General features: G+C 35.8%; 1 protein-coding gene and 1 pseudogene across 2 annotated transcripts; both read left to right on the plus strand.

Moving 5' to 3' along the window:
* Positions 1–5,823: 5,823 nt before the first annotated feature.
* Positions 5,824–8,906, plus strand: LOC125478123 (annotated as a pseudogene).
* Positions 8,907–12,049: 3,143 nt separating this feature from the next.
* LOC103965391 (trifunctional UDP-glucose 4,6-dehydratase/UDP-4-keto-6-deoxy-D-glucose 3,5-epimerase/UDP-4-keto-L-rhamnose-reductase RHM1) lies at positions 12,050–15,429 on the plus strand. Of its 2 annotated transcripts, none has more exons than XM_048585679.1 (3): positions 12,050–12,208; positions 13,028–14,603; positions 14,687–15,429. In XM_048585679.1, exons 2-3 carry the CDS (start codon positions 13,041–13,043, stop codon positions 15,128–15,130), a joined length of 2,007 nt encoding a protein of 668 aa, XP_048441636.1. In that variant the 5' UTR covers positions 12,050–12,208; positions 13,028–13,040; the 3' UTR covers positions 15,131–15,429. The 2 variants fall into 2 exon arrangements, with proteins under 2 accessions (XP_048441636.1, XP_048441637.1); XM_048585680.1 differs by having other exon boundaries at positions 12,053–12,212.
* The last annotated feature ends 1,090 nt before the right edge of the window (positions 15,430–16,519 follow it).

Below are 16,519 nucleotides of genomic sequence, written 5' to 3' on the forward strand. Positions count from 1 at the left end.
CTATGAACCTTTGATTCGATTCAAACACGAGCCTAGTGTTGAATCTCGGTCTAGGGATGGTGATTGATTTTAGTTACGCGTTTAATCACATTAAGGCGTGTTGTCTTATTGGGCGTTGGACCCAACTACTCCAATTTCATGCATATCGAATAAAACAAGAAAGGAGTACTTCAAAGTAAATAAGAGCTTATGCTCTTTTACAACAATTGATCAAATCAAATTACAACCAAAATTTAATCTACACATTCCCATGGTTCAAACAAATTTGAAACGGCCTTTCACATAGCTCAATTATCGTAGGCTAAGGTTCATAATCACCCTTTCTTTAATTAATCAACGCTTTAACTAATTAAACTTGAATGCAACATTTTCATTTGGTTTTTGTATCCATAGAATTGATTTAAATGGAACTAAATATAATGAAAATCCAATTCTCATTAAAGAGACAAAACAATTTTTGTTCTCATTCTATTTGGGCCATTTTGCAAAAAACACAAACTTTTGGGTCAAAATACAAATACACAAAAGTATCAAAACTTTATTTAATTGCACAAAAGCACCCCCACTATAGGGGTGGCCGGCCATAGGATAGTAACATAGAGTTTTTTTTGATAAAAAGAATTTTGTAAGTGGATTTTGGTGGGTGAGATTAAAGATGGTGGGGATGGTTTGAAAAGAAAATATACCTTTGATATAATTAAAAACATTTAATTATTTCTTACCAACAAACATCATCCATCAACTAATATTCAAAATTATATGTAAAACATAAAACTTTTGAATCAAAACTTCAAAACTTTTTGTTCTTGATAAGAACTTCAAGAAATATGAAGAACATACATGAAAACTCATAATAGCTCCATGGATGTTTTCTTTCATCAAAAACTCAAATTTTCACAACTCAAAAGAGGGTTAATATCCTAGGGTACTTAGGGGTTCCAAAAAGCACTTTAAAACCATTTTAACAAGCCTAACATGAACCCAAAAAATCACCCTTTGGATTTGGCCGAATTTCCCAAAACACTTGGCACCAACTTTTAGTTCCATTATTCATGCTCATATGAACTACATCTACAACATTTGAGATGGCAAATTTTCTAACAAAATTTACATTCAAAGAAGCAAGAATAAAGCTTGTAACAATTACAACATTCAAATCACAAACTATGAACTACAAAACCCAAAAGGATTCACCAACTACTAGACTTAGGCTCTGATACCACTTGAAGGAAAATTTGTGAAAAACATGTTCATTTAAGCAACATCAATAGCATGCAATTAACAATTAAAGGCGGAATCATGCTTGTATGCACTTAAAACAAAACATTTACCCATGAAATTCAAAGCCTAGTAGATAGGTGAATCAAGACTCAACTCAAAACAAAGTGAGTTGAGAAATCAATACCTTTGTAGATTCCTCTTTGCATAAGCAAAGGCTAATCACCCAAAGAGAGGGCCTTCATTCCTTGCATCTTGGATCCATGGATTTGGATGGATGAAAAGGTTTCTCCAAGTTCCCAAAATTGAGAACCTCTAAGTCTCCACACCAAGGTATATTGAAGAAGAAATGAGTGACCTAGAGGAAGTAAGATTGCTAGATTTTCCCCTCTAGATTGGCCAAAATTTTAGAGAGAAAGGAGAGCTTGTGTTCTCATCCTTTCCCCCAAAAATAACCCTTAGTAAATTTTAGGCTATAAAGTCCTTTATATAGTCCCTTCAAATAAGTGACCTAATGGACCAAAAGCCCTATTCTTTTACACATGGCTAGCCTATAGGTTTATTGGGCTTTCAAGCCCTTTGTTTTATTCAAGTTGTCATACAACTTGAGTTAATGGGCTTGACATTCAAATCCCATTGGGCCTTGCGGCCCAAAACTAACCCGAGGTCTTTAACGAACTTATTCGTTTGATTAATTAACATATTAATTAATCCTAGCCTTAGATAAATAATTAAACCATTTAATTATTCTTACTCATCTCCTTTGAATCTTCAAACTCTACCTTACACGGTGTACGATCCATTAGGTTCCTTTTAGCGAGGCAGTGGGCGATTCAAACTCTTTCAAATCGATTGTGAATTGAAACTTACTTTCAATTCTCCCGTTAGTGATAATACACTTTTAGGGCTTCCACAAACCATGAGTGACACCTAGCAGCATATCATGGTTACCCAAGCTAATCAGAAGAGGTGGAGAACCTATTCAGTTTAGGATTACAAATGCAATACGGTCTTTCTCTAATACAATACTCTTGACCACATTGTTTGGTTTGATAGTTTATTCATGTCTACTATCCAATGTGAATCTTTGTACTTATATGATTACCTTGAATGTGATCTGGAACGCATTCCAACATCTCATTCATACTCTGGCCAGAGATTCCAAATCATATCATAGAGTATTCTCCCTCAAACAGTTTGAAGGTTAGAGATCCCTTGTTGCGCATTCACTTGCCTCCATGGCTAAGTGGCTTAACCCCGACGATGCCGTGGACACCCTGATAGAGTGACTTTGACATAATCAAAGATTAAGGACCTAACCACAAGACAACTGTGATGCCTCAGGTCAAAAGACTAATTTGCATTATCCCAACCATGAGTTCTCATGTGACATGAATATGAGAACTCTTCGTTGATCGTGTTCAGTGAACTCATTCTCTATTGAGCACCTACGTACTTGTCTTGATGTCACACACACCAATGACTCGAGACTAGTCACTCTCCCTGAGAGAAGACATAGCACGTACTGATCTTAACGGACTGTCAATGCCCAATTGACAATCCTATGATCAGGAACGTTTAGGATGTGTCAACGAAAGAATGGTCTCATGAATCTAACTTCTTTAGATCGCATTCTTCCAATCACATATTCCTTGGACTTATCGTTTAAGCATATAACATTTATATGAGACGGTTCAAACAATAATGTTTGCCCTTTAAACTACATTAGTTTGAAATGTCCGTAAAGTATCATCATATGATTGGTTTTAGGGCACATTTCCAACAATAACTACTTGTTCCCCAAGCTCCACTATCTGAACATCTTCTTTCAATTTCATGTGACTTTCATCGAATGTCACATCTTTACTTACTATAATCTTATTCAACTTAGGACACCAAAGTTTGAAGCCTTTCACACCATTATTAAATCTCATAAAGACAGTTTTCTTGGCTTGTGGATCTAGTTTGTTTTCCTTCGCATGAAAGTAGGCATTGCATCCAAACACTCGTAACTTATCATAGTCCTGAGTTGGTTTTCCAGACCACACTTCAATGGGTGTTCTACCCACCAGTGTTGTTGATGGTAGTCGATTAAACACATAACATGCACAGCTCAAAGCTTCTGCCCAAAAACTCTTTAGCAACTTAGCTTGAGATAGCATGCAGCGAACTTTCTTAAGTAAGGTCCTACTTAGTTTCTCTGCAATCCCATTATGCTGTGGAGTATGCTGACTCTGAAATGCCGAGTAATCCCTTCCTTAGTACACATTTTGAAGAAAGGATCAGATGTATATTCCCTTCCATTATCACTTCTCATTATCTTAATCTTCTTCCTAGTCTTGTTCTCCACCATGTTCTTCCATTCCAGAAAATGTCAAAAACCTCGTCATTTTGTTTCATCATATATATCCATGATCTCCGAGAGTAGTCATCAATAAAATATACGAACCATCTTTTTCCATCTAAAGAAGCATTCTTTGCAAGCCCCCAAATGTCAGAGTGAACATAGTCCAAAATCCCTTTCGTTTGATTAAAAGTTGAGCCAAATTTCATCTTTGTTTGTTTGCCAAGAACATAGTGCTCGCATAAATCTATCTTTCCAGTTTTTGCTCATTTTAAACACCCTTGTTGATCAATCCTTGCAATGCTTTTTCTTTTACATGTCCCAACCTCATGTGCCATAATGCACACAAGTCACTTTGATCACTTCATCAGCTACCAGAGCCACTCCATTTTCCAAAGTTTTTCCTTGTAGCATATAAAGTAAGCCATTCCGAGGCCCTTTCATTATAACAAGTGCTCCTTTAGCAACTTTGAGCACGTTGTTATCAGAGTAAAACTTGTAGCCTTGTGACTCAATAGTGCCTAATGGGATCAAAATTTTCTTCAGATTTAGGACGTACCTTACACCATGCAATTCTCGAATCACACCATCATCATGCTTGATCCTGATGTTTCCAATTCCTTGAGTTGTACATGGGTTATCCTCTTCCATATACACAGTTTCATTCATAACTTTGAAGTTTGAAAACCAATGCCTTTGAGAAGTCATGTTTCATATAATCCACTGTTTCATATAACCCATAGTGCTCGAAGCAGTAAAGGCATATACAAAATCCTTATCCTCGACTTTAACCATATTTGCTTCTGAGTCATCCTTTTTCTTTTTAGTCTTTTCTTTGATTTGAGGGTAGTTCTTCTTCCAATGTCATTTTTCATGACAAAAAGCACACTCATCTTTGTCCAAGAACTTCCTATTCTTTCTTTGAGACTCTTCTAGTACAAGACCTACTATATTTCCTGTAGGAACCTTTCTTTTCTTTCAATCTGCCTCTCACCATCAAAGCTTCAGAGTTATTCCTTTCTTGCATGTCAAGATGTCTCACCTCATGATTCATAAGAGAACTTGAGATTTCATCATACTTAATTGTCTCCTGCCATAAATCCAAGTAGTCACAAAAGGCTCATAAGATTCAGGCAATGATTTCATCATGATCAAGGCCTTATCTTCATCTTTGATTATCTCCTCAAGATATGCCAGTTCAGCTAGAAGCTTGTTAAACTCTTCTAGATGGTCAATTATCTTTGTGCCCTCTTTGTACTGGAACTCTTGAGATGCAATCGATTCTCTGCACTTTTCTTCATATATTTTGTCTCCAATGTAGCCCACAATATCTTCGCAGAAGTTATGTTCATCACACCATACTTCTGTTGCTTTCCCAAGCATAGTCGAATTGTAGAACATGCATGAGCATTCAATCTTTCCCATTCTTCTTTTTTCACCGCAAACGGCATGTCTCCTAACACAACAACCAAACCTTATTGTATCAAGACATCTCGAACCTCACATTGCCACATAGCAAAGTTGTTCGTTCCATCAAATTTCTCAATTTCAAACCTCGCACTCTGAACCATCATCTTGATTCCATAATGCCACACTTTTCTTCAACATCATCACCACTGGTAGAATCACCAGTCTTCGTCATTGCTTGATAGTCACAACCCATGTAAGAACTTAAGCTTTTGATACCACTTGTTGTAGACTAAACCAAAAAACAATCAAGCAATAAACAAAACACAACGATCTTAGAGTTCCTCTAATATAGGAGTACCTATCTAACAATGGAAGCTTTATTGATTACCAACAAATACAAGAGAACTCACAAACACAAAGTGTTCTCAAGTATACAAACTTATGCCTCTCACAACTTTCACACACAAAACTCTATCCCACATCCATCTATTTATACTAATAGATGTCACAGTTTTAGACAAAGTCCCTAGAATATGTGAAACCAAATCCTATACTAAAACCAAATCTCAAACCAACTAGGAAACACAAATCCAAATATCTTGCGTCCAAGATATCCTAATCTTTTTTAGTTTAGGCATGTTGATTTAATGTCAAATCCAACAATATTTCATGTTCAAAATTAATGTGGTCGACTTTTCTTCCTTGACATTGAATGAATGTCTAATTGTATTAGCAAAACTATCTATATGAATCTAGATTAATGATTATCCATATGTTTTATGGATTTTCGATTGAATATAACAGTGGTAATACTGGTGCTGCTCGTGTTGCCCGCTGTGGTTCTGGTAATCATGGTGTCCACAGAGGCCCTGCAGGCACTTCTGGTGTCCGCCGAGGCCAAGCTCCTGGTGTCCGTAGAGGTCCCGCTGGCCCTCGTGGTGTCTGCAAAGGACCAGCTCCTGGTGAATTATCACCCATATGGTGTGCATGAAGGGGTTTTCAAACACACGTCTGTTAAGGGCGATGCTCTCGTCACTAAAAACATGGTCCCTGTTGAATCTGTTTACAATGAGAAACGCATCTCCGTTCAGGTTAGTTGGTTTATTTTTTTATTATGTGCAGAATTGAGGATTCAGATCTTTTAATTTCATGAGAAGTTTATGCAGTTTTGTAACCGAAAAAAAAGTCTGTACTATATATGCATATTCAATATTCTTCCAAATATTATATGTATATGAGCCCCTTCTTACACATCCCAACTCGGTTGTGCACGAAGTAGGATTGATGTATAGTACTCTCACATTCCCTGTGTGGTACCATGTATACTCTAGAGCCAAAAAAGAGGAAAAAATAGTGCTGACCTATAAGCAATCACTATGTGGTCAATACATGTTCACTGTATGGACAATACGATATAGTGCTATGTTACCCCGCTCTGTGAACAGTGGAGTAAGCCTTTATACATGCAAGTTTCTTCTTGATTACCTGTTTAGTAATGTATGGAACTCCCCCTTAATCTGTGGAACTGTGCAGTGTGCCTTTCCATGCAAGTTTCTTCTTTTTATTTATTTAAAAGGATGAATACAGAACATTTTAATTAATTAAGTTTGATGGCCTAACTGAGCCCTTTTAGTTTATATATGCTGCAGTATGTAAAAGAACATAGACATGTGGAGCAGATTTTATTATACTTAATAGTCTTAGAAGTGGTGTATGCGGTTGAAGTTTCCCCAAGAAGTGGTAGGGACTTGGTAAACATGGCAAAGAAGAGAACTAATGTCATTCCAATCATCGTAGACGCAAGACACCCAGCCAGATATTGGATGCTCGTCAGCCTTGTAGATGTCATATTTGCAGATGTTGCTCAGCCTGATCAGGTTTTTCTATACACTGAATCACCAATTCAGGGTTAGATTTTATTTATATACAGAATTACTGTTTTAATTTTCATACTTAATGCTTTCTCATGGTAACAATCTTGATATGCCATAGTTCGCACAAGAGTTTTGCATTAGCCATATATGTTGCATTTATTATATATAAACATGTTAAATCACCATTCAAAATTATTTAGGGACCATTTGAAAATCATTTTGTTTACTTTTATTGTCTTTTCTTTTAAAACTAAAAGCTTTTCTGGTAACCATGTTCAATTGAAAAACAAAAAAAATGAAAAACTACTTTTTTTTAATATTATTTTTTAGTTTTTAGAGACATGAAAACAAAAAATTGATATGAAACAGCCTTTACAAGATCAATTTTTTTCTAGATATATTGTTTCTACTAATATTTTAGTAGTAGTAGTTAATTTTTTTAATGCTCTTTCAAATAATTTGAAACATTTTTCAAAGTTTACATGTGGATTGTGGCACGAAACGTTGATTTTCAAAGCTTGAATTATTCTCGAATCTAGCATATGATGTACTCAGGAATTCCCTTATCCAAAAATAAAGGAATTCAATACTGAGTATCTGATGCTACTTTGAGTTGATCATGTATTTGTTTCTCTTTTTTCATATTGAAAATCAAATTTTCTTTAAGAACAAATTGATTAAGTTTAACGTATCAATTTTCTTTTTTCTTTTTTCTTTTATTTCATCTAGAGTGTGACAACTTTTTGACTTCTCGTCACGTTTTGACTTTTTGTCATGCTTTCAGCAATATCTATTTGTGGATGTTGCCTATTTTGCTTTTGCTGATGACAGTTATGTCACATACGTCACGTGACATGACTAACTTGTTGATTGATTATAGGGTTTGAGTTGTTTAATATATACCAATTAAGCATGTGATGTACTCAGGGACACCATTTAAGCAATCAATTAAGGGTGATTCCAACATTGAGTTGTTGATGCTAATCTTGGTTATGAATTATTTTTACCTCATTTTATGCATTGATTTTCAACAATTTCATGAAAAATTTAAGATCTGGATACATTCAAGATCTACTTGATGTGTGTGCGTGTGAGCCTGCGCGTGTGTATTTCTAGCCTTGCATGTGCATGCATGCTTCCAAAATGAGAGGTAGAGATGTCAACTTAAATTTGGTAGTGATGACCATATATAATGCTTAATTTTTTTTCCCCTGATCTGTTAAAGCTCACAGAGATGGCGTGAGGATATGAATCACTTTGTTTTTTCAGTCCATTTTGGTTTTTTATTCCCCCGAAAATCCGCTTTGCTATTAAACCCTTTCTGTGCAGGCAAGGATTTTAGGTTTGAATGCAAATTATTTCCTCGAAGTAGGAGGTTGTTGTTTGATCTCAATCAAGGTTTGTGTTGCCCTTATTTTTGTTCTGAAAACTGCTAATATATTGTTTCAACTAAACTTTAGACCAAAACTTTTATACATGGTCACTTTAACCAAATGTCGTATAATAATTTTGTTAAAATTGTCACATTTTAATAAACTACTAAATTATTGGCAAGCTTCACATTTTAATAAACTAATAAATTATTGGCATGCACGTAGTAGATAGAAAATTAGATGCAATGTGGGGAAATATGATGGTTGGGTGAAATAGGCATTTCCTAGTAGTTTAATGGGGTCCAAATAAAAGTTTAGGGAGCAAATTGGCATTGGGGTACTAGTTCAGAAAGAAAATCTAATATATTTGTTTCCAAATGGTCAGTGTAAAAGAGTTGGGTTTATATTTTGTTCCGGCGTTTTCCAGGCAAATTGCATAGACTCCACTTTTCCTGCTGAGAAAGTTTATGAACTTGAAATGGAAAGAATGAGGGCAGAACAAGTTGAAGCCTAAACAAAGGGTGACACTTGAGCCATTTGAACGAGACCATGCTTGCGTACGTAGTTGGTGGATACCGAATGCCAATAAAGATAGAAAATGAACTCTCTGAAAGTTGGTGTATGCATGCATGCCTGCAGAAGATTGTCTCTCTTTTGAGATTCAGCTCTGCTAGAATACTCTTATGATTTCAAATTCCTTCCTTAATTAAGACTTATTGGAATATTTATTACCACGAGTTAAAATTATGCAAGTGCTTGCAAATGGGATATCTGATAATTGTTTGTTTAATATCAATACAGATTTATTTGATTGTTTTGGAATTCCATGAATTTGTCATCACATGGAATTATCATTGTTGATAGAAATCTTTATGAATTATTTTGCAATTTGACACTTATGTTTTTTTTAGAACTTTTGAGTGTGATGTAGGATAAGAAACTGGGTATTTTCATTTCGTTTGAACTTGTCTTTAACGAGAATTGGACTAACAACCTCCTATAATAAGACTATGGAACTAAATGACTTTTATAGAGACACATTAAACCATTTGTAATGATTTCTTTACTAACGATACGAACAAGAATTTTTCATCCTTAAATGTTTTTTCCCATTCTTAAGTTGAAAGTGAGTTCAAATCAAATTATTATGGTACCTTTTTGTAGCTTAATTGATGTCCTCTATCTCCTTAATATAAACATTTCGTTGTACTAAAAAATTATAGGCAAATTTCATTATTGTTTTGGCTTAGGTTCATGTTTCGTATCATCTATGCATTTATGTAGCACATACTACATACATGTATCATCTAGCTATACAAGAGTGGTTTGGACCCTTAGTTTTTGAATTTCATCTATCTATCGACAATATATTTAAATTTCTCTCATTAAGGGTGTTCTTTTCCTTGTGGATTCAAAGCATTCCACTTCAAGAGCCAAGGTCTAAAACCATAATTTTATTTTGATTCTATTGACGGTGTATGTATAGTTTGGTTTGCTTGCATATACAATGCTCTTTTCACTTGAAAATCATTCAGTAAAGCGGCATTTCAAGTAATGAGGTACTACCTATTCACTACCAAAATTGTTGTAGAAACCTTGAAACTCAACATGGATCTGATTCTCTTCCCCGTTTGTCGGAATACAATCACGTGGCTTTGCAAGATCCATTTGATCAAGTCGATCATTCCATTCAATAACAACATAAACTTCCCAAAGTTAGATCCTAACTTACTTGTTGTGGTAGAACACTTTCAAAGCTAAAATAAATGTTTTACACCTTTTGTCTTTTGGACAAAAATATTCTAAAATGCTCTGATTTATAGGGATGAGGCAGCCGCCCTACCTTAGTCAACATGTCAACAATTTGTCATTATATATTGGTGTGAATTACAAAATCATTTTCTCTTTTTATTTTTATTTTTTATATATATATATTTTTTTATATAAAACGATATTGGTTGTAGTAAGTTGGACTCAACAACACAATGAGTCAATTATATTTAGTATAGACTTACCATTTATAAAAGTTAAATTTAAAACCTTATTTTTTTACAAGTGAAAATAAATACCACAAGATCGTCAGTCTTTTACTTAAGTATTATTATTTACCAGTCCAAATTTTAAGATCCCTCTTTTGCAACATAGACAGGTGAGATCGGATCATCATCATATATTAAACAATATGGTCAAATTGTTCTCATTTTGTTGGTGATCTTGATCAAGAATGAAAAACAATTCCCCACTCCTCTCCACATCTTCCATCCAGCTATTAGATTATAGTTTTAGAGAAGACAGCAAACATGTGCCAGATCCTGGAATTGTCCATAATTTAGGCCGAAAACAATGAATAATGTAAGGGACAAAGAATGATATGCCAGGGTTTTGCAAGTATAATATGTATAAAAAGCACTTCAACATCTCCTTCAAACCTTTCACTTGAGCACGTTGCAACCTAAGATAATTAATGCGTGCTTCGGTGATTTGCATTGCATTTTTTTTTTCCTTAAAAAGGACTCGTTGGTGGCTTCGTCACAGCAGTATATTCTTTTGGAGGTCAGGAAGATTCACAAATGCATTTCAATCTCTTCCAGATCACCATCATGTGATTCACTAGAGCCAAGATCGAACCCAAGACATTCTTCAAGTATTTGCATTGTATCTTGATGAGAGCGATTTGTGATGATCTGATTAATTATTTCAAATGTATTTTGATGATTAGGGTTTAAAGATTGTTCTTTAGATATATATGGAAGATGAGTAAGAATGTTGAACAAAACACAAAATCAACTGCAAACAAATTGTGGTTAGCAAAGCTTTATATTATGTGTTGATTTACAAAATGGAATGGCCTTGTTTTTTACTATTATTTATACACGAGATATTCTACTTTAAATTTATCAAATTTACGGAAAAAAAATTCAAACATAGATGCAAAATGAGTAATTGCTAATGTACTTAACAAGCATTTTTCTTTAACTTCTGTATGATAAAGTCTCCTTGCACTATTTAGGGCAAACCCCATACCAGTTAAAGGCATATTGGAAAAAGACTTGCAAGCAAAGTACATATATATCCCTGTTTGGTACGTGCTTTGATTCACGCTATATATTCATGTTACATGCAAGTTTTCTGGTAAAAAGAAAACGATGAGGAGAGAAAACATAATTCAGAAATTTCAATCATTTTTTTTCTCTCAAAATTGAATGGAAAACGGAAAAGAGGTAAAAAAAAAAAAAAATAAAACTTATCATGTAACGATTGAAAAACCTTCGGTTTTGGACAACTGTTTAATGCGTGAGCAATTGCGGATAACATTTTTACCTATATTTGAATTCAAGATTGTTTCAAAATTTGGACAAAATAAAGAAAAACAACCAATGATGCATATTGAAAAATTTAAAATAACTGAAAATGAAAGAAAACAAAAAATATTCAACAATAAGCGTTCAAATAACAAAAAGATCTTAGCGTTAAAGGTTATAATTGAAACATTTTCGGTTTTTCACAACCAATTGACGCGTTAACGTCAGTAACATTTTTTTACTTCCGTTGAACAAATTTGAACTACTGTTATTAATAATGTACGTGTCAAAATCTGATTGGCTTTATCAAGAATTTCACCTGGCAAGGCTACAACTTCAACTGATCTTGACCTCACCTCATAGAAGATCACAATTTTGATTTGCAAACCAAAATTTGCGCCCAACCTACCCCTACAAAAGAGGCGGGCCCACAAAACGTGCGCCGGTTGTAATTTCCTCAACCAGAAAGGGTATTTTGGTCATTCGGTCTCTTCTACGGCTCCCCTTAACTGTTTCGAAGATTTACAGAGACTCTGCACCTCCATTCTTTCACAAGTCAATCCGTGGACATTTTCGCCCTCTAATTTCTCTGTCTGAATTTCTCTCTCTCTCTTTTCGTTGGCCTCCTGAGGATTCGTCTCTGAATTTCTCCATCTGGGTTGGTCGATCTTGATCGAAGTCAAGTTTGTAAGTAAGCATATCACTCTGTTTTCTGCAATTGTTTGTTACATTTTATGTGGCCAAAGTATTGGATCATAAAAAATAAAAAAAAAGTATTGAATCATTGCATTAGTTGTGGGAGTTGTGATTTGGGTACTTTTGCATCGTTAGATCTGTGATAAATTTGTAGAGTTTTGAGTGTTGGGTTTGCTATTAAGCTTTGATTTACTAACATGGCATTACTTGGTTTGATCTGGGATCTGTGAAATGGGTTCTTATCAATGGGGATCAGATTCTGATCTTTTTGTGTTTAATCCAAATGGGTTGGATGATTTGATGTTATTATGTGTTTCTGAATATGCATGATCTCAAAGTTGATGTATTGGGTCTGTTAAGATGTGATAGGCTTTAGTGAATATTTTTGTTATGTGTTGTGATCTTGCTTCTGTTTGATATCGATTCGGGTATGTTTACTTGCTTGTAGGGGAAGGAAAAACATAAAAGAAAAGTTAATGCTTAGTATATAATGAGGTGGTGGTAACTTTTTATGATACTGATGAGTCATTTCTAAGAAATTGGTTGTATAGGATGTACTTGATTTGGTGATTTTGTGCTTTTAATAAAAAAATTAGAAAGTTCATGTGATTTTGGTTGCTCTGTTTTGTTTTAAACTAAGGGGATCCGCCATTTGAACGATCTGTTTCCTGTTGTTTGCAGTGTCGTGATAGCGTCGTTTTACCTAGGGTTAGGGCTTTATCACGACATGGGTTCTCATTGTGGTTATATTTTGGTATGTGTCGTGATAGCTTCGGTTCTCATTGTGGTTTCCTAATGTTTGATCTGTAGAAGTTTCGCCGACATGGGTTCATATACCCCCAAGAACATCCTCATAACTGGGGCTGCTGGCTTTATTGCATCTCATGTTGCCAACCGGCTCATCCGCAGTTACCCTGACTACAACATTGTTGTGCTTGACAAGCTTGACTATTGTTCAAATCTGAAAAACCTTCTTCCCTCGAAGTCATCACCCAATTTCAAGTTTGTTAAGGGGGACATTGGCAGTGCTGACCTTGTCAACTATCTCCTCATCACCGAGTCGATTGATACCATAATGCATTTTGCTGCCCAGACCCATGTCGACAACTCCTTTGGTAACAGCTTTGAGTTCACAAAGAACAACATCTATGGCACCCATGTTCTCCTAGAAGCTTGCAAAGTCACTGGACAAATCAAGAGGTTCATCCATGTCAGCACAGATGAGGTCTATGGTGAGACTGATGAAGATGCTGTTGTGGGAAACCATGAAGCATCTCAACTTCTCCCAACAAATCCATACTCCGCAACAAAAGCGGGAGCAGAAATGCTTGTTATGGCATATGGCAGATCCTATGGATTGCCTGTTATAACGACCCGTGGAAACAATGTCTATGGACCAAATCAATTTCCTGAAAAATTGATTCCGAAGTTTATTCTGTTGGCCATGCAAGGGAAGCCTCTGCCCATTCACGGGGATGGTTCTAACGTGAGAAGCTATCTATATTGCGAGGATGTTGCTGAGGCTTTTGAGCTAATTCTTCACAAAGGAGAGATTGGACATGTGTACAATATTGGAACGAAGAGGGAAAGGAGAGTTATTGATGTGGCCGAAGATATATGCAGACTTTTCTCAATTGACCCAGAGACAAACATCAAGTTTGTTGAAAACAGACCTTTCAATGATCAGAGGTATTTCCTAGATGATGAGAAGCTGAAGATTTTGGGGTGGTCAGAACGAACTCAGTGGCAAGATGGGTTGAAGAAGACTATAGAATGGTACACTCAGAATCCTGATTGGTGGGGTGATGTATCTGGGGCTCTGCTACCTCATCCTCGAATGCTGATGATGCCTGGTGGGATTGAGAGACAATCGGAAGAGTCTGAAGAGGGTAAATCTGAATCTTTTGTCTCAAGTAATCCCCGAATGTTGGTTCCACCTTCCAAAGCTAGTGGCACTCCTCTTAAACCTCCCTATAAGTTCTTGATCTATGGTAGGACTGGCTGGATTGGGGGTGTACTTGGGAAGCTATGTGAAAAACAAGGGATTCCTTATGAATATGGAAAAGGGCGTCTGGAGGATCGCTCATCACTCTTGGCAGATATTCAGAATGTCAAGCCAACCCATGTGTTCAATGCTGCTGGTGTCACTGGTAGACCTAATGTTGATTGGTGCGAATCTCATAAAGCAGAAACAATTCGAGTCAATGTTGCTGGAACCTTGACCTTGGCAGATGTTTGCAGACAGCATGGACTCCTGATGATGAACTTTGCTACTGGGTGTATATTTGAATACGACGCTAAACATCCAGAGGGTTCGGGAATTGGGTTCAAGGAAGAAGACACACCCAATTTCCACGGTTCTTTCTACTCAAAAACCAAGGCCATGGTAAATTTCACTCAGACTTCCTGGTTTTGTTCTCTATTCTTTATTTTCCTCAAGTCTTACGTTTGTTATTTATTTTTAATCAGGTTGAGGAACTCTTGAAAGAATTCGACAATGTCTGCACTCTGAGAGTTCGGATGCCCATCTCATCTGACCTGAACAACCCTCGCAACTTCATCACCAAGATCTCTCGTTATAACAAAGTGGTAAACATTCCTAACAGCATGACCATCTTGGATGAATTACTACCCATTTCCATTGACATGGCGAAGCGGAACTTGAGGGGCATATGGAACTTCACAAACCCTGGCGTCGTGAGCCATAATGAGATCCTGGAGATGTACAAGAAGTACATTGACCCAAAGTTTACATGGGCTAACTTCACGCTCGAAGAGCAAGCCAAGGTTATAGTTGCAGCTCGAAGCAACAATGAAATGGACGCGTCCAAGTTGAAGGAAGAGTTCCCCGAGTTGCTACCAATCAAGGAGTCGCTGATTAAGTATGTCTTTGAACCAAACAAGAAGGTGTAAGCAAATTTCAGTCATAGAGCGCAGTATAACCTTCGACATCCACATTAGTAGGCGATATGCTTAGATTACCTCCATTTAGTTTGATCAATATCACTCATTACTCATTCATACCTTGTCATTGTTTCCTCTATGCCTAGAGGGACCGAGTGTGCTTTCTCTGTTTTCGTCGGTGTATCTTACTTTCCTTGGCGTTCCATTTTACAAAAACTTTCGACGGGTTCGGTTCCCTATGGATATAATTCTGTAAGCTTTTTTGACATTCTGTTCAATGAAGATGTGGAGATGAGGTGTTATAATTATCTTGTTACCAGCTTATATATCCACTGAGTCGTTCATTGCTTGAATCCAAGAGCTAAAAGAAATGAAATCCTGAGAGAAATGGTGTAAATTTGCGCGGTTACACAATGGTAATTATTCTGTTACACTATTTTGGAGGTGAGAAATAAATTTGGAATTTTGACAAAAATCAGAATTTATAAAATTACATGCACCAATTCCCTTATTTGGATTTATAAACATAGAAATTTAGAATTTTGGGTTTAGGGTTACGAAAAAAAAATTTGGAATTTGGGACCTTTAATTCCCAAGTTTATACTCTATGTAAATAGGTGCTATATTTCAATTTCCATGATTGAGAGTTTAAAAGTAACAAATTTTGTATTCAAATCCAATTGTTCTTTTAGATTAACCAGACAAAAAAATTCATAAATTTTAGAAAATAAAATTCTGTCATTTAAAAATTCCTTAATAAACTTAAATTTATTTATCCAAATAGAGCGTTAGATTACAATTGTCACACCAGAAAAAAAAAATTATATATTGAGTAGTTTAAGAGCTTGGGCACTCTCCTCATACAAGTCGGTTTTAAAGGGCAAGTTTCACTCGTGGGTTCTTAACAATTAGTATCGGAGCAAAATTTCACGACTATGCATAGACTCCGTAGAGTTGGGCCTACTTCCCTTACATGCCGTTTTTCAAGGCAAGTTGTGCACTCGAGCTCTTCAACAATTTTTGTCAAGGGAGTGATTTCTGCCTTCAGTTTATACACTCGTTAATTTGTACGTTGATTCTTCCTTGATTTCAAAGTAAAAAGTACATAAAGCCGTCTGCAGCCGTGCACGGTTGAAGAGTGGTGTGCTATGTTTTAGCCCTCCAAAATACATCTTTAGTGCGTTGTCTTGGAGGGATTTTATTAGCATGCCCAAAACACTGCTCGGTATAATAGATGTCATTATACAAGTAATTGGATATTTGAAAAAAAAAAAAATTTCAACCACTTGTATTATGACACTTGGTGTACCGAACGTATTTTGGGCACACTAAAAAATTTCTTAATCATGGCTCTAATTGTTTATTGGATGTACAGAGAATAATAGGAACCTTTCTTAC

The sequence above is a fragment of a genome, unplaced genomic scaffold (assembly GCF_019419815.1).
Source record: "Pyrus x bretschneideri cultivar Hongxiangsu unplaced genomic scaffold, Pyrus_bretschneideri_v1 Contig23, whole genome shotgun sequence".
In the NCBI taxonomy this organism is placed as follows: domain Eukaryota; kingdom Viridiplantae; phylum Streptophyta; class Magnoliopsida; order Rosales; family Rosaceae; genus Pyrus; species Pyrus x bretschneideri.